Below are 21624 nucleotides of genomic sequence, written 5' to 3' on the forward strand. Positions count from 1 at the left end.
GCTGCAGGAGAGGCAATAGTTTCTGCCCAAAATGTGTGAGAAGAACTGGAAGTTTGAAATACGAGGTACAGGACAAAGGGTCCCTGTGGTCAAATATTCCGAGGCTGCCCACTTGTACTTCCATTTTGCAAACCTCAGATAGGAGCTATATTTTTTGATTACACCCAATAAACATGGAGAAAGCTAACCATTTTCTTCCTTATCAACACTGCCTCCTACAATCAAAGCTTAATCTGTAGGGACCATAGAAAATAGTTATTAATTGTGGAGGTGAGACCTCAACCTCTAAATTTACATGAGAATCTTCATAAAACCCCAGATAAACAGGATAAAGCATTATCATAATTTTTGAAAGTTAAAAAGTATTGCTACTCTTCTCAGGAAGTTTTGCTTTCATTGCTACAAATGAATCTTCATTTAGTTCTGTATATGTTTAAACTAAAAGATTCCTACTATCACATTCTCTTTATTCCCTGGTATAGTTGCTGCTGTTCCTTTTGATTGTGACAGGCTAAAACGCAAGATAGACTTTTCAGTCAAAAGCTTTTGACCATGTAGAAGTCTTTTCCTATCCAAATAAAGGTGCTAAGAAGCTCATGGAAACATCCTTCACATTTTTTAATCATAAATACAAAGATGTATCCATTTTGATCCAGTGGTCTAAAATCCATCTGTAGCTGAACATAGTGGCAAAAGACGCATGAGCTAGAAATCCTGCAGTATTTCCAAAAGTGTTCATGGTGCTGAAGTATATTCTAAAGCGGCATCTTAAAAATCAATTTTTGAAATATCTTAGCAGAGGAGAAAGAAATAAGATTTTGGCTCCTTTTCCAAATTAATTAAGAAGCAAATGTGCATACATTCACAAAAATAACTTACTAGGTACTTGTAACTTCCTTTGTTATACAAGTCAGAATTACATTAAGATCCTCTAGACTGCTTCAGATTGTTTTTTTTTCTGTCATTTAATCTGGTCCAGAAATGAATACTAATTCTCTAGAGTCACTTTCTTCTTCACCTCTCACATCCATCAAGTGTAACCTGATAATATGTTCATGGGTACAGAAATCTCTGATTTAGTCTGACACATTATTTCTGTGTTTGGTCCAGGTGTTTCTTAAGGTTTTGGGTGAATAGTTATTTCATTAAAGATATCTGAAGTAGCTACTTACTGGAAGGAATAATAGAAGGTCCCCATATGGGGTGAAGGGTGAGAGATTTAGGTAAGAAGAAGAGGGAAAACAGCACCAAAATTGTTCAGTTGTAGATGAATAAATGTTCACTGGACTGGACTTGGTGTCAGAAATTTGGGGTGACTCAGCTTAGTTGTCAAGTTCTGGATGACGTTAGGCAACTTGATTTATGTCTCAGAATTTTAGTTTCCTCAAGATTATGGATTCTAAAAGAGTTTTTGCATGTAATATGCTTATAAACATTGTCTTTATTGCTTTTTTAATTTCCAAAAAGATCTTTGTTATTTTCTTTTTCTTGTTTTGTTGCCTTCAGATACAAAAATCTATGAGGATTAACTACTTCCATAGAGATAGTCTATATATCTCGGTGGTATTAATGTAGTTTAATGAAATTTAAAATGATTCCAAGAATCAGAAATCTGATATTTCTTTATTTATATGAATAATTGATGTTCTTGGAAAGCAGATAAATTACTTTCTCCTTTGGTTCCCAGTTGTAACTCCAGCAGATAATTATTTTTAATTAAAAGATTTCCATAATTGACTATGGAAAAAGATCATAAAATTTAAGCAAGACAGGTTCTAATAAGTTCCTTAAATATTTGTCAACATTATGGCATCCTACTTGCCATTACATTTCAATTAAGTCATACGTTAATAAAAGAATCAGCTGACTTTTGCTTTTGCTTTATGTTTTCTGTCATACCTGCAACAGAAAAGGGCATATTAGTAATACTTTGGTTCTCTTTGCTTTATTCTGGTGGATACTGGTTTAAAATGTATAATGATCAAATATGATTATACAAAATAACTCTGATCAATATTTATTATAAACTGGTTTTCCCATTTATTACTTGAGGGACTTGTGGTAGATGTGCTGCAGAACATGCACAATTAAATACATCCTGACTTTCTATTATTCCATGTTGTATTACAGCCTCCGTGCTTATAGGTCACTTATACATTTTTTTAAATTTTTATTTTATATAGGAGTATAGTTGATTAAAATTGTTGTATTACTTTCAGGTGTACAGCAAAGTGATTCAATTATACATATACATTTATCTATTCTTTTTAAAGTTCTTTTCCCATTTAGGTTATTACAGAATACTGAGCAGAGTTCCCTGTGCTATATAGTAGGTCTTTGTTGATTATCTGTTTAAATATAGCAGTGTGTACATGTCAGTTCCAAACTCCCAATCTATCCCTCCACCCTGCTCTTCCCCCAGTATCCATAAGTTCATTCTGTGAGTCTGTTTCTGTTTTGTAAATAAGTTCATTTGTATCATTTTTTTTAGATTCCACATATAAGTCATATCATATGATATTTGTCTTTCTCTGTCTTACTTCACTTAGTATGATAATCTCCAGGTCTATCCATGTTGCTGCAAATGGCATGATATCATTCTTTTTTTTTTTTTTAACATCTTTATTGGAGTATAATTGCTTTACAATGGTATGTTAGTTTCAGCTTCACAACAAAATGAATCCGTTATATATATACATATATTCCCATATCTCTTCCCGCTTGCGTCTCCCTCCCTCCCACCCTCCCTATCCCACCCCTCCAGGCGGTCACAAAGCACCGAGCTGATCTCCCTGTGCTATGCGGCTGCTTCCCACTAGCTAACTACCTTACTTTTGGTAGTGTATATATGTCCATGCCTCTTTATCGCTTTGTCACCGTTTACCCTTCCCCCTCCCCATAGCCTCAAGTCCATTCTCTAGTAAGTCTGTGTCTTTATTCCTGTTTCACCCCTAGGTTTTTCATGACATTTTTTTTTAAAATTCCATATATATGTGTTAGCATACGGTATTTGTCTTTCTCTTTCTGACTTACTTCACTCTGTATGACAGACTCTAGGTCTATCCACCTCATTACAAATAGCTCAATTTCGTCTCTTTTTATGGCTGAGTAATATTCCATTGTATATATGTGCCACATCTTCTTTATCCACTCATCCGATGATGGACACTTAGGTTGTTTCCATCTCTGGGCTATTGTAAATAGAGCTGCAATGAACATTTTGGTACATGACTCTTTTTGAATTATGGTTTTCTCAGGGTATATGCCCAGTAGTGGGATTGCTGGGTCATATGGTAGTTCTATTTGTAGCTTTTTAAGGAACCTCCATACTGTTCTCCACAGTGGCTGTATCAATTTACATTCCCACCAACAGTGTAAGAGGGTTCCCTTTTCTCCACACCCTCTCCAGCATTTATTGTTTCTAGATTTTTTGATGATGGCCATTCTGACTGGTGTGAGATGATATCTCATTGTAGTTTTGATTTGCATTTCTCTCATGATTAGTGATGTTGAGCATTCTTTCATGTGTTTGTTGGCACTCTGTATATCTTCTTTGGAGAAATGTCTATTTAGGTCTTCTGCCCATTTTTGGATATCATTCTTTTTAATAGCTGAGTAATATTCCATTGTATATATGTACCACATCTTCTTTATCCATTCATTTGTTGATGGACATTTAGGTTGCTTCCATGTCTTGGCTATTGTAAACAGTTCTGTAATGAACATTGGAGTGCATGTATCCTTTCAAACCATGTTTTTCTCCAGCTATGGGATTGCCCAGGAATGGGATTGCAGGATCATATGGTAGCTCTATTTTTATTTTTAGTTTTTTAGATTACATGAGCTGTTTATATATTTTGGAGATTAATCCCTTGTCAGTTGCATCATTTGAAAATATTTTCTCCCATTCTGTGGGTTGTCTTGTCATTTTGTTTATGGTTTCCTTTGCTGTGCAAATTCTTTTGAGTTTAATCAGGTCCCATTTGTTTATGTTTCTTTTTATTTCCATTAGTCTGGGAGACAGATTGAAAAAGATACTGCTGCAATTTATGACAAAGAGTGTTCTGCCTATATTTTCCTCTAAGAGTTTTAAAGTATGCGATCTTACATTTAGGTCTTTAACCATTTTGAGCTTATTTTTATGTATAGTGTTAAAGGATGTTTTAATTTTACTTTTTTTAAATGTAGCTGTCCAGTTTTCTCAGCACCATTTATTGAAGAGACTGTCTTTACTACATTTTATATTTTTGCCTCCTTTATTGTAGATTAATTGACCATAGGTGCATGAGTTTATTTCTGGGCTTTCTGTCCTGTTCCATTGATCTATATTTCTGTTTTTGTTCCAGTACCATACTGTTTTGATGACTGTAGCTTTGTAGTATAGTCCGAAGTCAGGGAGCCTAATTCCTCCAGCTCCATTTTTCTTTCTCGAGATTGCTGTGGCTATTCAGGGTTTTTTTTTATCTCCATACAAATTAAAATTTTTTTGTTCTACTTCTGTGAAAAATGCCATTGGTAATTTGATAGGGATTGTATTGAATCTGTAGATTGCCTTTGGTAGTATAGTCATTTTGACAGTATTGATTCTTCTAATCCAAGAACATGGTATATCTTCTCATCTGTATTATCTTCAGTTTCTTTTATCAATGTCTTATAGTTTTCGGAGTACAGGTCTTTTGTCTCCTTAGGTAGGTTTATTCCTAGGTATTTTATTTTTTCTGATGTGACTGTTTCTCTAATTTCTAAATGGAATTGTTTAATTTTGCTTTCTGATTTCATTGTTAGTGTATAGAAATGTACTGTGTATTAATTTTGTGTATTAATATTGTATCCTGCAACTTTACTGAATTCATCAGTAAGCTCTAGTATCAATAGATTACTGACACCATCTTTAGGATTTTCTTTATATAGTATCATGTCATTTGAAGACAGTTTTACTTCTTCTTTTCCAATTTGGATCCCTCTTATTTCTTTTTCTTCTCTGATTGCTGTGGATAGGACTTCCAACTGTGTTACATAAAAGTGTTGAGAGTGGGCATCCTTGTATTGTTCCTGATCTTAGAGAGAAAGCTTTCAGCTTTTCACCATTGAAGATATTAGCTTTGGGTTTGTCATATATGGCCTTTATTACATTGAGGTAAGTTCCTTTTATGCCTACTTTCTGGAGAGTTTTTATTGTAAATGGGTGTTGAATTTTATCAAAAGCATCTTCTGCGTCTATTGAGATCATATGGTTTTTATTCAATTTGTTGATGTGGTGTATCACATTGATTGATTTGCACATATTGGAGAATCCTTGCATCCCTGGGATAAATCCCACTTGATCATGTTATATGATCCTTTTTATGTATTGTTGGAGTTGGATTGCTTGTATTTTGCTGAGGATTTTTGCATCTTACATTCATTAGTGATACTGGCCTGTAATTTTCTTTTTTTGTGTGTGGTATCTTTGTCTGGTTTTGGTGTCAGGGTGATGGTGGCCTCATAGAATGAGTTTGGGAGTATTCCTTCCTCTGGAATTTTTTAGAAGAGTTTCAGAAGGATAGATATTAATTCTTTTCTAAATGTTTGATAGAATTCACCTGTGAAGCCATCTGTTTGTAAACTTTTGTTTGTTGGGAGTTTTTAATCACTGTTTCATTTTCAGTACTTGTGATTTGTCTGTTCATTTCTTCCTGGCTCAGCCTTGGAAGGTTATACCTTTCTAGTAATTTCTTCGTGGCTCAGCCTTGGAAGGTTACACCTTTCTAGGAATTTGTCCATTTCTTCTAGATTGTCCGTTTTCTTGGCATATTGTTGCTTGTAGTAGGATCTCTCATGATCCTTTGTATTTTTGTGGTGTCTGTTGTAACTTCTCCTTTTTCATTTCTAATTTTATTAATTTGAGTCCTCTCCCTTTTTTTCTTGATGAGTCTGGTTAAAGGTTTATCCATTTTATTTATCTTTTCCAAGAACCAGCTTTTAGTTTCATTGATCTATTCTATTGTTTTCTTTATCTCTATTTCATTTATTTTTCCTCTGATCTTTATGATTTCTTTCCTTCTACTAACTTTGGGTTTTGTTTGTTCTTCTTTCTCTAGTTGCTTTAGGTGTAAGGTTAGGTTGTTTATTTGAGATTTTCCTGTTTCCTGAGGTAAGATTTTATTGTTATAAACTTCCCTCTTAGAACTGCTCTTGCTGTGTCCCATAGGTTTTGGATCATCATGCTTTTGTTTTCCCTTGTCTCTAGGTATTTTTTGATTTCCTCTTTCATTTCATCAGTGATCAATTGGTTGTTTAGTAACATATTGTTTAACCTCCATATGTTTATGTTTTTTACAGTTTTTTTTTCTTGTAGTTGATTTCTAATCTCATAGCATTGTGGTTGGAAAAGGTGCTTGATATGATTTTAGTTTTCTTAAATTTACCAAGGCTCGATTTGTGGCCCAGCATGTGATCACTCCTGGAGAATGTTCCATGTGCCCTTGAAAAGGATGTGTATTCTGCTGCTTTGGGATGGAAGGCTTGGCTCCATAAATATCAGTTTGGTCCATTTGGTCTAATGTGTCATTTAAGGCCTGTATTTCCTTACTGATTTTCTGTCTGTATGATCTGTCAATTGACAAAAGTGAGGTGTTAAAGTCCCCCACTATTATAGTGTTACTGTCAATTTCTCCTTTTATGGCTGTTAGTATTTGCCTTATATATTGAGGTGCTCTTATGTCGGGTGCGTATATATTTACAATTGTTATATCTTCTTGGATTGATCATTATGCAGTGTCCTTCTTTGTTCTTGTAACAGTCATATTCTTAAAGTCTATTTTTTCTGATACGAGTATTTCTACTCTAGCTTTCTTTTGATTTCCATTTGCATGGAATACCTTTCTCCATCCCCTGACTCTCAGTCTGTATGTGTCTCTAGATCTGAAGTGGGTCTCTTGTAAACAGCATATATACAGGTCTTGTTTTTGTATCCATTCAGCTAGTCTATGTCTTTTGGTTGGAGCATTTAATCCGTTTATGTTTAAGTTTATTATCAATATATATGTTCTTATTGCCGTTTTGTTAGTTGTTTTAGATTTGTTTTTGTAGGTCTTTTTTTCTTCCCTTCCTCCTTTGTTCTCTTGTCTTCTGATTTCATGACTAACTTTATTGGTGTGTGTATCTATTGTAGATTTTTGGTTCACTCTTACCATGAGGTTTTGATACAGCAATCTATATATAAACAAGATCATTCTAAGTTTCTGGTCTGTTAATTTCTAATGCATTTCCAGTATCCTACATTGGTACTCTCCTTACAATTCCTGGTTTTGATATTATATTTGTGTGTAGATGATTTCCTACCTTTACTGTATGTTTGCCTTTACCAGTGAGCTTTTTCATTCGTAATTTTCTTCTTTCTAGTTGTGGCTTTTTCTTTTCTGCCTAGAGAAGTTTCTTTAGCATTTGTTGCAAAGCTGGTTGGGTGGTACTGAATTCTCTTAGCTTTTGCTTGTCTGTAAAGTTTTGATTTCTCCATTGAATTTGAATGAGAGCCTTTCTGGATAGAGTATACTTGGTTGTAGGTTTTCCCCTTTCATCATTCCAAATACATCATGCTACTCCCTTCTGTCCTGCAGAGGTTCTGTTGAGAAATTAGCTGGTAACCTTATGGGAATTCCCTAGTATGTTATTTGTTTCTTTGCCCTTGCTGCTTTTAATATTTTTTCTTTGTCTTTAATTTTTGCCAGTTTGATTATCATGTGTCTCATAATGTTCCTCCTTGGGTTTATCCTGCCTGGGACTCTCTGCACTTCCTGGACTTGGGTGATTGTTTCTTTTCCCATGATAGGGAAATTTTCAACTATTATCTCTTCAAATATTTTCTCAGGTTTTTTTCTCTCTCTCTTCTTCTGAGACCCCTGTAATGCAAATGTTGGTGCATTTAATGTTGTCCCAGAGGTCTCTTATGCTGTCCTCATTTCTTTTCATTCTTTTTTCTTTGTTCTGTGGCAGTGATTTCCACCATTCTGTCTTCCAGCACACATATCTGTTCTTCTGCCTCAGTTATTCTGCTATTGATTCTTTCTTGTGTATTTTTCATTTCATTTAGTGTATTGTTTATCTCTGTTTGCTTGTTCTTTAGCGCTTCTAGGTTTTTGTTAAACATTTCTTGCATCCTCTCAATCTTTGCCTCCATTCTTTTTCTGAGGTCCTGGATCATCTTCACTATTACTACTCTGAATTCTTTCTTCAGTAGATTGCCTATCTCCCCTTCACTTAGTTGTTCTTGTGGCATTTTATCTTATTCCTTCATCTGGGACATATTCCTCTGCCATCTCATTTTTTCTGACTTTGTGATCGCAGTTTCCATTCAGCAGGCTAAAGGGTTTTAGTTCTTCTTGCTTCTGCTGTCTGCCTCTTGGTGGATGAGGCTGTCTAAGAGGCTTGTGCAGCCTTCCTGGTGGGAGAGGCTGGTCCCTGCCCACTGGTGGGTGGAGCTGGGTCCCTCTGGTGGGCATGGCTATGTTAAGGGTTGTGTTTACTGGACAGCTGTGTTCTCAGGAAGACTGTAAGTAGCCTGTCTCCTGATGAGTGGGCTGTGTTCCTGCCATGTTGGGTGTTTGTCCTGAGGTGTCCCAGCACTGGAGCCTACAGCTGTTGGGTGAGCCCAGGTCTTGATGATAAAATGATGACCTCCAGGAGGGCTCACACCAATGTGTACTCCCCAGAACTACTGCCACCAGTGTCTTTTTCCCCACAGTGAGCCACAGCTCCCCCCACCTCTGCAGGAGACCCTCCAATACTAGTAGGTAGGTCTGTCCCAGACTCTTATGAGGTCACTGCTTCTTTCCCTGGCTCCTGGTGCACATGAGACCTTGTGTGTGCCCTCCAAGAGTAGATTTTCTGTTTCCCACAGTCCTGTGGAATTCCTGAGATCAAACCCTTCTGGCCTTCAAAGTCAGATTCTCTGAAGGCTCCTTTTCCTCCCATACCAGACCCCCAGGCTGGGGAGCCTGATGTGAGGCTAAGAACTTTCACTCCTGTGGGAGAACTTCTGTGGTATAATTATTTTCCAGTTAATGGGTTGCCCACTTAATGTTATGGGATTTAATTTTATTGTTATTGCACTCCTCCTATCAAGTTGTTGTGGCTTCTTCTTTGTCTTTGGATGTAGGATATCTGTTTTGTGGTAGGTTCCAGCATTTTTTCTTTTTTTTTTTTTTTGGTCGATGGTTGTTCAGCAGTTAGTTGTGGTTTTGATGTTTTTGTAAGATGAGCTCACGTCCTACTTTGCCTTCTTGTCTCTGTCCTTACTTATGATCAGTATTTAAATATTATGTGTGTATTTGTGTGTATAGTGATAGAGATATCATTATAATTATTATAGTAAAACGTTCTGAAAACAAAGAGTACCCTCGAATTCCTATTTATTCTACTATACATCCAAAATATATCCCCAAATTTTCTACATATCTCTATCTCTATTTTTGACTCCTGTGAAGTTCAGGAGTCCCCAAGACCACCCCCACTTCTGAAACTACTTGCGAGTTTCGGGACCCCCAGGACAACCCTCATGTTTCATAATTTGTGGAAGAATTCACAGAACTCAGCAAAGCCATTTTACTCGTGAGTATGGTTTCTTACAGTGAAACAGTGTATCCTTTCTTACAGTGAAAGGATTAAAATCAGCCAAGAAGAGGTGCACAGGGCACCTCTTTCTTACAGTGAAACAGTGTATCCTTTCTTACAGTGAAAGGATTAAAATCAGCCAAGAAGAGGTGCACAGGGCAGAGTTCAGGAGAGTTCCAAACAGAGAGCTATCCACTGTCCTCTCCCAGTGGAGTTGTGTGGAAAGCATTTACTTCTCCAAGAAACAATGTATGACAATTTGCATAGAGTATTGTCACCTATGGAAAGTCACTTAAGCTTTGGTATCCAGAATTTTTATTGGGCTTCAGTCACATACATATGGCTGACCCCAGTCTCTGGCCCTTTCAAAGACAAATTGATAATCACAACCCATGGCTCCCAGGTTAATAAGAACATTCTTATCTGACAGCACATTCCAAGGCATTAGAGGTGACCTCCCAGAAGCCAGGGGTATAGACCATTGTACAAGTTTACTGTACAAATCTGAAGTCTATGCAATCATCACTCTTCTTATAGATTAACTGCAAAAAACTAAAAATCTTCCTGTCTTCCTTATAGTCCCCCTCTCCATGAAGAAGCCAAAAAGATTTTTTTAAAACATAAAACGGGTCACTTCCCTTCTGTATTTAAATGCTCTGTTAGCTTTTTATTACACTAAGAATAAAATCCAAACTCCTTTCCATGGCTTACAAATTGGCCATGATCATTGAGAGTTTGCCTCTGCAAAGGGCATGCCTACCTGATCTCATCTTGTCCCAAGGACCCCCTGGTGTCTTGTACTCCATCTATTCTATCCTTTCTTCTGTTTCTGTAAACTTTCAAGCTTCTAGGTCCATAGCCTTTGCATTTTCCATCTCTTCTGCTGAGAACACTTCTCCCCAGCTCCTTACATGTTTAGCTTTTTTTTTTTTTTTTTTAATCCATCAGATTTTAGCTTGAATACAATGTCCTCATGGAGGTCTTTCTTTCACTCTGTCTGTAGTGGTTTTCTTTTCCTAGTCATTGTTGGTCACATTATCATTTTCTATTATTTTTGTAATGATATTTTCAAGTTCACTTTCTTAATATCTGTCTTTCTCCCCTAGAATTAAGTGTCCGTAGAGCAGTAACATTGTCTTTTTCTTCGGTACATAGAACTGTGGTTGGCACATAGCATTGACTCAGTAAATATTTATTAGACAAATGGCTGGCTTACTGAATAGTTCTCTTGATTTCTTGACATTGAGCTAGTTCCTCCACACTACATGGCATTTCATAAAGATAATGTTTTAAACTACATCTTGTATTCAGGTTACCTTTCAGTGATACATTCGATTCTGTGCTGCCAAGTTATATTTGTCAAAATTGTAAAAGCTGTGTTCATTTATAATCGTCCATATAAGTAGAAATATTCATATTTTATGTTCATTGAATATGTGAAATATAAGTATCTAGGCTGTCAATTAACGGCTTCCAAATAGTTCAAACGCTAAAATAAAACATTCCTACAGAGAAAGGATCATAAAGTATTTGTTTTCAAATGGTATAATTTAATAAATTTTTAAGGTTTATTAGGAATTCTGTTTTGCTTCAGTTTTGTTATTTCTTAGCTTAGCTGCAGACAGAGACACATTTTTTCTCAGTACATTTAAAGTAACATCTTTGATAGCTGCCACAGGGTCACTCAAAGCAGAACAGAAAAGTGCCTTATGTTACAGTCTGGTCCTTGGATGAGAAGTTTCAGAGCGGACATGCTTCTCAGCAAGTGTGTTGACATGCATATGAGAGCACATTCTACTTTTTATGACAGTTGTAACACATCCAATCTGTCTTTATAAGAATTTTTTTCTTCATTAACTGTCAGTCAATTGGATGTAATAGATTCTCCCTACAAATATCTATAAGCAACACTTCACTGTAGTTTAAATCAACAGGTGAACAGCTTTCTTTTAAAGTCATCAATGGCATTTAAAAATTGAGTTTTGAGAGCACAGTTATCAGAATATATTTTATGGTTTCATGACTGGTCTACTGGTCTTGTGTATTCTAAAAACAAACCATATTCAGTTCGGTGATTGTAGGGTTCTAAAATATTGTTCCTCAAAAAACAATCATTTAAAATACATGAAGGAAGGTAATTTGTATGTACTTTTGTCAATCATTCTTTTTAATGTAAAGAGTTGGGAGTTTAGAAATAAATAAGAAATAAATTTATAAATGGGTTAAAATCCACAGTATGTTTTATTTATCATACTGTTCAAAAACTGCTTTTGTATTTCTGAGGTTTGCAATTCCAGAATTATTCATTAAAAACTCATAGTTGTTTCTCTACTCATATTGAGTTCAGGCCTTATTTTTCTGCTAATGACTCACAAATCCATAATTTCAATTCTGCTATTTTACTTGAATTATAGCTCTGTTTTTACAAAAAACTGAATATCAGATTCCCCTTACCCATCATCATACCATATTTATTTATCTCCTTTCTCCCCAAACTGGCTTTTCTATATAATCTCATTTCTGCAAGTGATTTCATTATTGTTTCAGTTTCCTGAGCTTGAACATGCACTTGTCCTTATCACTTCACTCCATCTTCCTCCTCCATAGCAAAGAAGTCTTGTGAGATCTGCTCAGCAAAAAAAAAAAAAAACAAAACTGTGTTTATAGTACATAGTTCACAGTTTACCTTTTTAACTTTTAAATTTATTAGGTATAATATTAGGTGCAGTTCATCTTTTCATAGCATTAGAAGTTTTTTTTGTTTTTCGGTTTTTTGTTTTTTTTTTTTTTTTTGCAGTATGCGGGCCTCTCACTGTTGTGACCTCTCCCGTTGCGGAGCACAGGCTCCGGATGCGCAGGCTCAGCAGCTGTGGCTCACGGGCCCAGCCGCTCCGTGGCATGTGGGATCTTCCCAGACCGGGGCACGAACCCATGTCCCCTGCATCGGCAGGCGGACTCTCAACCACTGCGCCACCAGGGAAGCCCTGTTTTTTGTTTTTTTTAAAAAAATATTTATTCAGCATCATGATCAGACTATTACATTTAGCAATCAACAGCATGGGTGCAAAAAAAAAAAAAAAAAACTACATTAAAACCCTTTGTTGGAATGCTTTACACTTTCCACAGAACAGAAACTAAAATAACTTGTTATACAATTAGTCACAAATACAGTCCTTGAGTTTTTTTACCCATACACATGAGTATTGTCTAAAACATGTCTTCTTTGTAGCAGCTAGGCCCTGCCACCACTGTGCTTGGTTGAGTTCACAAATCTGTTGTAACCTGTAGCTTCCCTGTCACTTCTCTGGCTCTCCTCTCCTGCTAAGCTTTGTTTCCTGGCAGTAATCAAAACCTTCTGCAACTGCCATAGCTACTGCTGCTGCTGGAACCACCATAGCCACCTTGGTTTTGGGGTTTGGCAAAGTATTGGCTTCTACCACCGTAGGGGCCAAAACTTCTGCCTCCAAAGTTGCCTCCTTTCATGGGTCCAAAATTTGAAGATTGTTGTAACTGCCAAAATCACTGTAGCTTCCACCACCTCCAAAATTGCTTCCATCATTACCATATCCATTATAGCCATCCCCACTGCCACTATATCCACCACCACCGTGGCTGCCACCAAAGCCACCTTGACCACTGAAGTTTGCTCCACGACCAAAGTTGTCATTCTCACCAAAACCACCTCCATGACCACCACCAAAGTTTCCAGAACCACTTCGACCTCTTTGGCTGGATGAGGCACTAGCCATCTCTTGCTTAGATAGGGCTTTCCTTACTTCACAGTTGTGGCCATTCACAGTGTGGTATTTCTGAATGACAATCTTGTCTAGAGTCATGGTCATCAAAGGTTACAAAAGCAAAGCTTCTCTTTTGCCACTGCCTCGATCAGTAATGATTTCAATCACTTCAATTTTCCCATACTGTTCAAAATAATCTCTTAGATGATGTTCTTCAGTGTCTTCTTTAATGCCACCAACAAAAATCTTTTTCACAGTTAAGTGGGCACCAGGTCTTTGAGAATCTTCTCTTGAGATGGCCCTCTTTGGTTCTACAACTCTTCCATTCACCTTGTGTGGCCTTGCCTTCATGGCTGCATCCACCTCCTCCACAGTGGCATATGTGACAAACCCGAAGCCTCTGGAGCATTTGGTGTTTGGATCCCTCATTACCACACAATCTGTGAGCGTTCCCCACTGCTCAAAATGGCTCCTCAGACTCTCATTGTTTGTTTCAAAGCTCAAACCTCCGATGAAGAGCTTCCGCAGCTGTTTGGGCTCTTTGGGTGACTCTGACTTAGACATGACGGCAGTGGAGGCGGGGGGGTGGGGGTGGGGGGAGACGTCAACGATGCTTACTCGATGGCATCCACGAGCAGAAAGGAGAAATCTACCGAACGTATCTCCGTTAGAAGTTTTTAAACGATCTGTGAGATCTTTTAAAATTAAAGGAGTAAAAGTAGTGAATGGTAAAAAGAAAATTCCAGAGGTCAGAATTTCAAACTTTAAAACATTAATGAAATCAAATTTCTTCTTTTTCACACAACCATACATTAATACGATGAATAAAATATCTTCCTAAAGAACCTTTCTTTCTAAACAGGTGATCAAGTGAAATGGACTGCATGCTATGGCTTAGTGTATAACCTGCTGAAAATGTCATGGGAACTTCGAGGAGATAAGGAGCAGGATGGACTTAGAAACACAATATGGCAAATGTTACAGAAACAAAGGATCATGAGAAAGATGGGCGAATCTGTAATGCAGTAAATATTGCCCAGGTAAGATAAAACACTGGCCATCAACTGGTATGTCTGTCACCAGGAAATATTTGTCCTTTGTCTCTAAGGAAAAAGGAATATTCATATTCAGTGAATATCAGTGATTCACTGTTGAGAACGTGATTTTTAAAAGTTAATACCGACCTATTTTTTAAAGATAAGAGGGGATAATAAATTATTTAGTGAACTTATTTAGAAGTTTTTCTTTCCAGCATTAGACAATATAAATTGCAAATCTGGACTCAGTAAATCTAATGTCTTTTTCTTTAAAGTTAAAAACGTATTTTACAAATTCTTGGTTTTTCTAGCTCTGTTTGAATATATATATATTCACATTCAAAGGAAATCATTATGAAATTAGCTATCCATTCTTCATAAAGTGGAAATATTATTTTCCAGTGATTATCCATGTGGTATCCTATGATATTTCAAAACTCCATCAAATATATTTTTTTTCTCTGTGTCTTATTTTGAGCCAGGTTACTTTGTTATTCTAAAGTACACTTTTTTCTGTCCCTGAAAGTTTCTGGTTCTTTATAGCTTGCACAGATGCAGTTATCCTAACATTCTTTTTTTTTTTAATGTTTATTTCTTGTATTTATTTATTTTATTTTATTTTTTGGGCTGCATCCGGATCTTAGTTGCGGCACATGGGCTCTTTGGTTGCGGCACACAGGCTCTTCATTGTGGTGCGCAGGCTTCTCTCTAGTTGTGGCACGTGGGCTCCAGAGCATGTGGGCTCTGTAGTTTGCAGCATGTGGGCTCTCTAGTTGCGGTGCATGGGCTCAGTAGTTGTGGCGTGTGTGCTTAGTTGCCCCGCAGCATGTGGGATCTTAGTTTCCCGACCAGAGGTCAAACACTCGTCCTCTGCTTTGGAAGGCAGATTCTTAACCACTGGACCACCAGGGAAGTCCCCTAACACTCTTAATATACTGTTTTCCAATAATAATTACAGATGTGAATTAATGTTAACAAGAAAAGCAAAAATGATTCACTCTGCTTAATTGATTGTCCAAGCTTATGGGTGGGCCATTATTGCAACACAGAATATCTACACTCTAGATCCTTAGTAGAAAACAAAATCTTAAACTCTTTGTTTTTGAACCTAAGTCTGATTTGGAGTAACGATCTTTATGGAGGACTATCTGAAAATATGCAGTCCATCCTTTTCTCTAGATTTCTAATATTTTTTTCATGGAAAAAGACAATCAGATTGCTGCCCACTTCAGTGTTTTGGATTTCATGGACTTGCTTTCATGCAACTTGCTTCATCTTTGTCCTTGGTTTTGGTGAGAAGCACAGGAAAAAAAAAAGAAAAACAAAGAAAATTATTGTATGTATTATAGTGGTGACCACTATATCACCCAGTATCCTCTTTACTGGGTTTTAGGAAATAAATCCTTCTTAGTTTCATGTGCTCTCTGAACATTATTATTGATTTTGTATAAATGGCTTGCTGGAGCTTAAAAAATGAGAGTCAAATTTTTGACCAGTTTCTGAGAGAAATAGAGGATGATTAGTTCATCTCACCCAGTCTTACTTTTTTTTCTGTTTCCATGATTCTTTCCATTATTTGTTATTATTTATGTTATTATCTGCTTTTGTATCTATTTTTATATTCCATTTCGTATCTCAAACGGATTAGACTGCAACTAAATAAATAAGCTAACTCAAATTTGTCATTTCTATAATTAGAATTCTATTTATATGCCTGTTTTCAAGGCCAGTCATTAGGTATAAGATAGCTTCTTTCTTCAAAATTTTAGTAAATATCTGTAGATAATTATATTTGAAATTCATAAGTCAGTTAATCAGACATAGTAAATATTTTTTAGATGCTAGATCCAAGTGAAGACCTTATTACTCAAGCAGTCAGCACTGAGAATAAAGGAATAAACAAAAGCTTAACCACTAGATGTGCTAATTAGTTTTCAGTGCTTAGTGAGGCTTCTGAGAGATGCTTTCATTCATTTTAAATAGTGAATGTGTGGGGAAGGCAAGTTATCCTCAGAGAAAAATCTAAATTAGAAATTTCTAAAAGCAGTTATATTAATTTATGCATAGTACATATTTAACATAAAAATAAGTTTAATTTGCATTAGGTAGATTAAAAGATATAACTTATTATAAATGTGGTTTATATAAAGTTTAGCTAGAGAGAGACATATTTGGATTATTAAACAATATAAATAATATAATATAAATGTAAATAAATGATAAATTATAAAGTATCTAGTTGGTAAAATATCACTTAATTTAGTTTGATTCTCTTATTTAATATTAAGATACTATGAGTATATAAAGTGAGAAATTATATAAAATTTTCACGAAAAACAGTAAAAAATATGAAGCAAATGTGAGTACTTACTAAATCTTTTTTGCCATAGTGAATTCTATGGAAGAAGCGAGGATGTCCAAAAAATAACCTTTACACAATAAATTTTACTGTTTCATCCAGAAGACCTATTTTTCAGAAAGATAGGGAACAACACAAATGGAATATTATATATGTAGCTGGACCCATCAAAGTTCATAGCACAAAATGGGAGTTCAGATAAATGTTTGCTCTCTAACTTTTTTCTAATATTAATGAGGAATAAATTACTATTATCTTTAAGTAGTATTTGAGCTGGAAACTTAAATGATGAGTTACATGAAATGATTCAAAGAGGGAGGGTCAAGGAAAGCATCTTTCAGATAAGGAAATGGCATGAGCCAAACATAAATAAGAATGCTTTAAGAGAAAGTCATTGGTTGACCTTGCCTTGTTGGGTAAAAAAGTTTGGATTGGGCAGTATTAGGCATCAAATTTGAAAGCTATGTTTTGGTTACCAAGCTAAGGTCTTAGAGACTTAGGGATGGTTTGATAAAACTGGAGATGCTAAGTAAAGGAAACAGTTTGGGGAAAAAATTGTTTGTTCTTATTGGATTTTAATGGTTTGGTAATTTATGTTGGATAAAAATCATGTATACAATTTCCTATATATTTTTTTAATGAATTACTGCTTTGGAACTTGTGGTACACTGTTAGAGTAATTTTCCCCAATTTATTCAAGGCTCCCTATATCCCATCCTTCCTTCCCCACTCAAATTCTAGGCTTGACCATGTGACTTAATTTAAACAATTCTAATGCTATACAAGTAGAGATTTGAAAAATGCTTACACATTGGTGCCTGCCCTCTCTTGTTCTCTTGGCACCCTGTAACTGATATGTAAATAAGTCCGAGTTAACCAGGTGGAAGATGAGAGACAACATGGTAGAGAGACAAGCCATCCTAGTTGTTCCACGGACACCTCCCAAAACTAGCCGGTCCCTACCTGACCTAAGAGTTGATCATAGACACATGAATGAGAGCAGAAGGCACATTCTCCTGTGCCCAGCTCAGATTGCTGACCTTGGCACTGTGGACTAAATAAATGGTTGTGTTAAGCCTCTAAGTTCTGGGTTTTTTGTTTTGTTTTTTTTTTACATAGTAGGAGTTTTCTGATTGAGTGCTACCTAAATGAGATTTTAATCTGCTACATTGTTCAGTATAAATGTTACTTCTTTCATACTTATCATTTTTTAAAAGACACTAATAATAATAGCTAAGATTTGCTGGGCATTTACTGTGTGCCATGTGCTAAACACTTTACATGCATTAATTATTTAATCCTCAAAAAAACCCCGTATGATACATGAGTTGTTATAGTCTTGATTTTACTGATGAGGAAATTGAAACTTTAAATAAGGACAGTTAAACTTTTTGAAAGGTAAAGGAAATTGCCCATGGATACTGTGGTAGATTACATTGTTTGATTTTCTTATGTTTAATATTGCATTCCTAGAAGAGAAACACTTGTTGATGATGTAGTAATCTTTTTAATATGGCTATATTTGCTTTGATATTATTTTGTTTAAGATATTGCACCCATAATTTTTTTTTACTCTTCAGTAAGATTTATTTATGCTTTTAAAATCATCTTTGAAATATATAGGACTTAAGTAATAATTCTTCTTAAGGTGTTCCTTTATTTTCTTTTTTTGTATTTTATTTTTTTATACAGCAGGTTCTTATTAGTTATCTATTTTATATATATATTAGTGTATATATGTCAATCCCAATCTCCCAATTCATTCTACCACTACCACCCCACCATAATGTTTTTCTTATAATGTTTTCTTATAAAGTAAGGGTTTATGTCAAAGTTATGCTGAACTACTAAAATGAATTTGGAAGTGATTATCTCGCTCTTTTTTTTTCTATTCTCTGGAAGAATTTTGTAGTATTGTCATGATTTCTTCTTTAATAATTTTAATTCATTCCTTGAATTCCCAAGTGAAGCCATTTGGTCATGGATACTTACAGAAAGGTTTTTAATTTGTGGAAGAATTTTTCAGTTATATGCCTGCCTAGACTTTATTTTTCTTTGCATCAGTTTTGGTTGTTTTGTCTCCCTAAGAATGTGTTTATTTCATTTGCATTTTTAAAGATATTTTATAAAGTTGCTCACAGTATCCTTCTGTAATATTTCAACATCTTTAGAATCTGTCATGATACTCTTTCTTTTGTTCTCCTTTTAGTGTATCGTGCCAAGGGTTTATGAACTTTGTTTTTGAAAAACAAGTTTTGATTCTCTTGATACTGATACTTATTACTTCTATTTTGAACCATTGGTTATGGAAGTTTCTTAGTGGCTACATATATGGAGATTTTGTTGTTATATTTATGATTTTTGATTTCTAGTTTAATTCTACTGTGTTCAGGGACAATAGTCTCATCATTATGAAATGTTCTTCTTTATAAAAAGTGTATCTTTTCTATTATGAGTATACCACTGTACCTTTCTTTTATTAGGGTTCTTTTGGTTAGTATTTGCATGGAGCATCTATTTCCTTTTATAAAATTCCAAGCTCTCTGACTTCTTACATGTATATATCTTTAGAGAAGCAATATATTTTAACCTGAAAATTATTGACTTTATATTTGAATGCTCATTCTATTTACACTTAATGCCATTAGAATATATTTGTGTTTATTACTACATCTTTCTATTTACTATTCTGTTTGTACTTCCTGTTCCTGGCTCTCCTTTTGTGTTTGTCTTTTTTTTTCTTTTCAATTCCATTCTTTTTTATTGAAGTATGGTTGATTTACAGTGTTACATTAACTTCAGGTGTACAACATAGTGACTCACTATTTTTATAGATTGTATTCCTTAAAGTTATTACAAACTATTGGCCATATTCCTTGTGCTGTGCATTATATCCTTGTGTCTTATTTGTTTTATACCTAGTAGTTTATACCTCTTAATCCCCTTCCCCTATCTTGCCCCTCCCCACCCCTCCTCCTCACTGGTAACCACTAATTTATTCTCTGTGTCTGTGAGTCTGTTTCTGTTTTGCTTGTCATTCATTTGGTTTAATTTTTAGATTCCATATGTAAGTGAAAATATACAGTATTTGTCTTTGTCTGACTTACTTCCCTAAGCATAATACCCTCCAGGTCCATCCATGTTGTTGCAAATGGCAAATTTCATTCTTTTCTATGGCTGGGTAATATACATATATATAATATCACATCTTCTTTATCCATCCATCTATTGATGGACACCTAGGTTGCTTCCAGTTCTTGGCTATTGTAATTAATGTTGCCATGAACATTGGAATACATGTATCATTTTGAATCAGTTTTTTGTTTTCTTGGGATATATACTTAAGAATGGAATTGCTGGATCACATGGTAGTTCTTCTTTAAATATTTTGAGGAACCTCCATACTGTTTTCCATAGTAGCTGTACCAATTTACATTCCCACCAACAGTGTGCTAGGTTTCCCTTTTTTCCACATCTTCAGCAACATTTATAATGTGTTGTCTTTTTGATCATGGCCATTCTGACCTGTGTGAGGTGATATCTCATTGTGGTTTCAGTTTGTATTTCCCTGATTAGTGATGTTGAACATCTTTTCATGTGCCTATTGGCCATCTGTATTTTTTTTTTTGGAAAAATGTCTAATCAGGTCTTCTGCCCATTTTTTAATTGTTTGTTTTTTTGATATTGAGTTGTATGAGCTCTTTGTATGTTTTGGATATTAACTCCTTATCAGACATATTGTTTGCCAATATCTTCTCCCATTCAGTAGGTTGTCTTTTTGTTTTGTTGATGGTTTTCTTCACTGTGCAAAAGCACTTAAGTTTATTTCAGTCCGTTTGTTTATTTTTTCTTTTGTTTCTCTTGCTTGAGGAGACAAATCCAAAAATATATTGCCAAGACTTACATCAAAGAATGTACTGCCTATGTTTTCTTCTAAGAGTTTTATGGTTTCCAGTCTTACATTTTAGGTCTTTAGTTCATTTTGAGTTTATTTTGTATATGGTATAAGAAAATGTTCTAATTTCATTCTTTTTTATGTACCTGTCTGGTTTTCCCAATACCACTTCTTTAACAGACTGTCTTTTCTCCATTGTGTAGTTTTGCTTGCTTTGTTGTAAACTAATTGACCATATGTGCATAGATTTCTTTCTGAGCTCTATATTCTGTTCCATTGATCAACATGTCTGTTTTTTTTTGCCATTAGCACACTCTTTTGATTACTGTAGCTTTGTAGTATAGACTGAAGTCAGAGAGCATGATACCTCCAGCTTTGTTCTTTTTTCTTAATATTGCTTTGGCCATTTGGGCATCTTTTGTGGTTTCATACAAATTTTAGAATTATTTGTTGTAGTTCTAAGAAAAATATCGTTGGTATTTTGATAGGTATTGCATTAAATCTGTAGATTGCTTTGGGTAATATGCACATTTTAACAGTATTAATTCTTCCAATCCATGAACACAGGCTATCTTTCCATGTATTCATATCATCTTCAAGTTCCTTCATCAGTGTCTTATAGTTTTCAGAGTATAGGTCTTTCACCTCCTTGATTAAGTTTATTCCTGGGTATTTTGTTCTTTTGGATGCAGTTTTAAATGGGGTTGTTTTCGACTCATGGACATAAAGAACAGACTTGTGGTTGCCAAGGGGGAGGCAGGGAGGGAGAGGGATGGACTGGGAGTTTGGGGTTAGTAGACGTAAACTATTATATATAGGATGGATAAACAACAAGGTCCTACTGTGTAGCACAGGGAACTATATCCAGTCTCCTGGGATAAACCATAATGGAAAAGAATATAAAAAGAATGTATATATGTGTGTAACTGAGTCACTTTACTGTACAGCAGAAATTAGCACAACATTGGAACTCAACTATACTTCAATAAAAAAAATTTTTTTAAA

The 21624-nt window shown here is 35.3% G+C and overlaps 1 protein-coding gene and 1 pseudogene across 2 annotated transcripts in view; one reads left to right on the forward strand and one right to left on the reverse strand.

Moving 5' to 3' along the window:
* Positions 1 to 21624, forward strand: part of TMEM232 (transmembrane protein 232) — a 260737-nt gene that overhangs the window by 82418 nt on the left and 156695 nt on the right. Inside the window, 2 exon segments of the mRNA XM_082836202.1 lie at positions 14191 to 14310; positions 14313 to 14368. Coding sequence (XP_082692328.1) covers positions 14191 to 14310; positions 14313 to 14368 — 176 coding nt within the window.
* LOC309959735 (heterogeneous nuclear ribonucleoprotein A1-like) lies at positions 12937 to 13892 on the reverse strand (annotated as a pseudogene). Its single transcript has one exon. The product of its transcript is annotated as a heterogeneous nuclear ribonucleoprotein A1-like (transcript).

The sequence above is a fragment of the Leucopleurus acutus genome (genome assembly GCF_964270905.1).
Source record: "Leucopleurus acutus genome assembly, chromosome: 3".
In the NCBI taxonomy this organism is placed as follows: domain Eukaryota; kingdom Metazoa; phylum Chordata; class Mammalia; order Artiodactyla; family Delphinidae; genus Leucopleurus; species Leucopleurus acutus.